Below are 5,235 nucleotides of genomic sequence, written 5' to 3'. Positions count from 1 at the left end.
CACACGTGCCCGGCGTGAGTTTAAGCCACCGGGTTCGGGACTTGAACCGCGGTTAACTACGTGAGAATCCAGTGACATAGCCATTATGCTAACTGCTGGTCCCCTGCCCAATTTAAATTGTGTTAAGATTTGTTCTGTTAAAACTCTATTAAATTGGCTGGTTTATTTTTCGTTTAATAATACTACATGTCTGCACTGTATGACAGAAGCTGAAAGATTGGAAGAAATGAAAGTATGGAGAGCCACTGTGGATACATGAGACAGTGTGGGAGTAGGACAGGCAATGAGGGCAAGGTGGGAGAAGGGAATCATGGGGGACACAAGCATGATTTTTAATGGGCACAAAAATGGAAATTATTTGTGTATGAAAATGTGTAGAGTAATAACTTTGACTAAACTAATAGGCACTGTATTCATGCACAAAAAGTTAATTTTGTATGCTGTAATTATGTACAGTAATTAAAGGTAAAAAATAAGAAAATAAAAGAAAGGAATAGAAAAAGTATATTATCTAATAGGATGGAAAAAATAAAAAGTTTACCAATACCCTATGTATTACAGAGGCATAAGAAAATATTTTTAAATTTTGAAAGTAAAGATATAATAGAAGACACAAAGATACACCAGGCAACTATCAACCAAAATGAATCTAGGGTAGCTAAACTAATTATCAGATAAATAGAAGGAGGTTAAGTGAATCATTAGGAATCAAGTGTTCAATTCATAATAATATAATGGTTAAATACAATAACTAAGGTACAATATTTGTGATCTTACATTTTGAATAATTTTAAAATAATATAGCCTTATAAAAAAGAATAACAAAGACCAGGAGAAGGAAGAGGAGGAAAATGTGAAAGAGAATGAAGAAAAGATGAGTAAGTGCAAACAGGAAAAACTGCTATGAATGTAAAATATTTTAATGTTTATCACAAAAAAAAATCTTTTAACAAAATTAACAAATTTGATGTACTGGACACATGTAGAAAACAGAACAGAAAAACTGAAGAGCACTTTTTCTTCTTAAGCATATACAGAATGCTAACAAGCAGTGAGCAGGAACTGGACAATTAATTATCTTAATGCATAGGACACTTGAAACAAAAAAGACACCTCTGTTTTATGCTTGCTGAGATTTTAAATCTCAGAAAATAGGAATACAAAAAGTTTCTTTTTTGTCTGGGAGACTCCTTGTGTGCAAGTTTGTGAAAAAGATGAAAAGAGAGGCCATTTTGAATAAGTCCTGATATTTATTACTTATGTTTACATTATTATTATACTTTTAAACTTTAAAACTTGTTGTTTAACAAGTTCTAATGTATCTAATCTTCCATGTTCTTTGTACTTCATCCAAATATTCCATCCTTTTTATAATTCCGGCTTCACTGGAGTTCTGAAGTTCTTATTTTCCTGCTATTTGATGGTGGAAGATCCATGTGTGATGGAGCAGAGACGTAGGTGATTTACTTGCAGGTCTTCTGCAGCACCATTCTCAACCCTCAAATTTCATGCCCCCTCTTTTTCCTATACCTTTCAGCTAGTTATTGACTCTCCCCATGGCTATCTCTAACTTTATGTTAATATCATTACTCTTCTATGAATCATTTAATGATGTGTCAATATAGACAAGCATTTGGGTTCCTGACTCAAACCATTTACAAAGCCCTTCCTGAATGAGAATCTACTTCTGTATTCATTGCACTTTACTTTACAAATATAAATAGTTCTCCTTCATTTAGTAAGGGCATTCCAGAACTCTACTTCTTTGCTTTAGCTATAAATTATAAGACCTTAGAAAAGTCAACAGTTGCCACAGACAAATTGCACTGACTGAGTATTTATCATATGTTCGGCCCTTTGATTCTATCTTAAGTGAAAATTGCCAGTTTCCTTCTCTCTATAAGACATATCTCTGGTCTTGTCATGATCTCTTTGATGGTTTATTGCTGCTAGACCTAATTAGAGTTCATTATATCAAAAGAGCAGACTTCAGTTTTACTCAAACTTGTGAGAAGAGATGGGCTAGGAGAGAGTCCGTATGGCTTTTGGGAAAATGATGCCTGTCACTGACTGGTGATACTTCTATTTTTATTATTATTATTATTATTTTGAGAGGTTTTCTTCCTATAGGGTGCATGCACTCACCAGAAAGACAGAGAGACAAAGAGAGCAAAGGGAGAAATCACTCCCAGGGGGGATGGCATGCTGCAATCCTTTCTCCATTCTCCTCCATTAACCCCCTTGGGTACTTGAGCACACACACACATGCACCTGACATGAGTTTAAGCCACTGGGTCCGAGACTGGAACCGCAGTTGACTACATGGGAATCCAGCGACATAGCCATTATGCCAAGTGCTGGTCCTGGTGACACTTCTTAATTGGCAGTCCATGTCATATCCATATCAAGGAATCTTCATTTATGGTAAAACCAACTCTCTGCTAGAGTCGAACTCTAGAAGATGGAAATATTAAGTAGTAGGGAATATCTAGGCCACTACCTCACAGTGGTATTTTTCTCACCAGAAAGAAGCATTTTATATCTGACTAATATGATGGAACTCATTTTTACATAGCACTATCGTTAGATCTCTGTAGCCTTTCCTGAACAGCACCAAATTTAATCATTCTGCTGCTGACCTAGTCAATTTGAATGGCAAAACAAAACTGGATGATGCATATGATATCCTCAACTTTTGTATTTTTCTGGGAGTTCCTGGACATAAGGTGGAAATAAGCAGTTTTTTCCCAAATGTTCTATGTGGTTAGGAATTGTCTTTATATAAGTTTAAGATAGAGTGGGCCATGGGAATTACAGGAGATGATCAGAACTAATTATGATGTCTTGCACTACACATTAATTATCACTCCTGCTGTGAGAGTTGTCTTTTTCCCCAAGGGACATATAATTTTCTTTTCTTTTTCTTTGGACACATAATTTTTACATATTAATGAGATGGAGTTTTATTTTTTAGTTGTAAAGGACAATCTGTAATGATCAAATCATGGCAATTAACATATGTACCATCTAAATATTTGGAATTACTTCATGTTGGAAACAGTCAAAATCATTTTTTTTTTTTGAGAGAGATTTTTACTGTAGGGCGTGTGCGCTCGCCAGACATACAGAGAGAGACATAGAGACAGAAAGCGAGAAATCACCCCCCAGGGGGGATGGTCACGCCGCAATCCCTTCTCCTCCATTCTCCTCTCGGGATCTTGGGCACGCACGCACACGCACCCGGCGTGAGTTTTAAGCCACTGGGTCCGGGACACGAACCGCGGTCGACTACGTGGGAGTCCAGCGACATAGCCATTACGCTAACTGCTGGTTCCTGAAACAGTCAAAATCTTTGAATTAGCCTGAGATATACAATAAGATATTATTCATTATATTCACTCTACTGAACTATATAACAGGAGTCCCCAGTCCCCACAGATCTGTGTGACCTATGAGAAACCTGGCTGCATAGAAGAGGTGAGTGGTGGAGAAGCAGGCAAAGCTGCATCCATATTCACTGCTGCTCCCATATCTCACATTGTTGCCTGAGCTCCACCTCTTGGCAGAGCAACAGTGGCATTAGAGTCTCATAGGAACATAAGCCTATGGTCAACTGCACACACAAGAGATCTAGATTGCTTGCTCTCATTAATCATCCCTCCTTATCTGTAGAAAATTGTCTTCCAGGGACCAGCAACCAACCTAATGGCTATGCTGCTGGACTCCCATGTAGTTGACCACGGTTCAAGTCCCATATTCAGTGGCTTTAACTTGCACGGGCACATGTGCGTGCGTGCCCAAGATCCCGCGAGGAGAATGGAGAAGAGGGATTGTGGCATGGCCATCCCCTCTGGGGCTGATTTCTCACTTTCTATCCTCTGTCTCTCTCTTTCTGGTGAGCGCACTCACCCTATAGCAAGAACCACTCAAGAAAAAAAAAAAAAAAAACTTGTCTTCCACAAACCAGTCCCTGGTGCCAAAAATGTAGAAGACAGCCTCTATTGAACACTGTGATTGCTTATTTTACCCTCTGCTAATTATAATTCTATTTTCTTCTTCAATAAAGTCATCGCTTGTAGTTTTCACATGATTATGAATGTGCAGTATTTCTCTTTCTACTTCAATGTCAATAAGTTTAAGGAAAGCTACTAACTTGACATGAAATTTATGTCTGTATTTTTGAAGGCCTACTAAGGTGCATTGTACACAATAACATTTGTGATAAAAAGTAGATCTGATAAGGTAAATCATTTTCAGGTACCTGAATACTGGAATAAAAAATCAGGGTGTTTTTGTGGTTTTAGACCCTAAAATGTGATAGAGACTTGTGAAATAAAACCTAAAAATGTTCATTTCCTCTGGAAGCGTTTCTATTCTTTAATCCTTTTAAAGTGTTCTTATCAGAATGAATCAAAATAATGTAGCACTTAGGGGCAAAGATGCAGCCTAAGAGCCCTGCACTGGAGGCCAAGATGGAGAACACTTCCACAGCCACCATGACCTTCCCCTTGGTGCTGTGGTAGACAGGGAGGAAGGTGACCCAGACACTACAGAACAGCAACATGCTGAATGTCAGGAACTTGGCTTCATTGAACGTGTCAGGTAGGTTCCTGGCCAGGAAAGCCACAGTGAAGCTTCCGAGGGCCAAGGAGCCCAAGTATCCCAGGACAAAGTAGAAAGCAGTGGCTGAGCCCTTGTTGCACATCATGACCAGGTGTTTGGGCTCAGAGACTGAGTCTGTGTCAAGAAAAGGGGGAGACAGTCCCAGCCAGATTCCACAGATAATCATTTGGATGAGGGAGCAGATGGGAATGACAAAGTTAGGAGCCCCTGACAGCAGCAACCACCTCAATGTTTTTCCAGTCTTCACAGCCCTGAATGCCAGAATAACAGTAATGGTTTTGGCCAAAACGCTGGAAACAGCCACAGTGAACACAACTCCAAATGAGATTTGCTGGAGGATGCAGGTGGCTGTGTTGGGACGACCAATGAAGAGTAAGGAGCAGAGAAAGCACAGGTGAAGGGCAATGAGAAGAGTGTAACTGAGAGCCCGATTATTGGCCTTGACTATGGGTGTGTCTCGGTGCTTCACAAAGACCCCCAAAGTCACAGCTGTGAGGACAAAAAGGCACAGAGCCATGCATGTCAGAGCCATTCCTAGAGCATCCTCAAAGGCCAAGAAGGTCACAGACTTGGAGAGGCAGTGAGTTCTCTCATTATTTGGGTACTCATCAG

The 5,235-nt window shown here is 39.5% G+C and overlaps 1 protein-coding gene across 1 annotated transcript in view; it reads right to left on the bottom strand.

Moving 5' to 3' along the window:
* Window positions 1-4,339: 4,339 nt before the first annotated feature.
* The window catches only part of LOC102467859 (vomeronasal type-2 receptor 116), a 20,631-nt gene continuing 19,735 nt past the window's right edge, over window positions 4,340-5,235 (bottom strand). Inside the window, exon 7 of the mRNA XM_027766403.1 lies at window positions 4,340-5,227. Coding sequence (XP_027622204.1) covers window positions 4,340-5,227 — 888 coding nt within the window. The remainder of the gene's footprint in view (window positions 5,228-5,235) is intronic.

This window comes from Tupaia chinensis, unplaced genomic scaffold, assembly GCF_000334495.1.
Source record: "Tupaia chinensis unplaced genomic scaffold, TupChi_1.0 Scaffold143116_1, whole genome shotgun sequence".
Lineage (NCBI taxonomy): Eukaryota > Metazoa > Chordata > Mammalia > Scandentia > Tupaiidae > Tupaia > Tupaia belangeri.
Note: the sequence above shows the minus strand (reverse complement) of the source record. Positions and strands in the feature narration are given on the sequence as shown.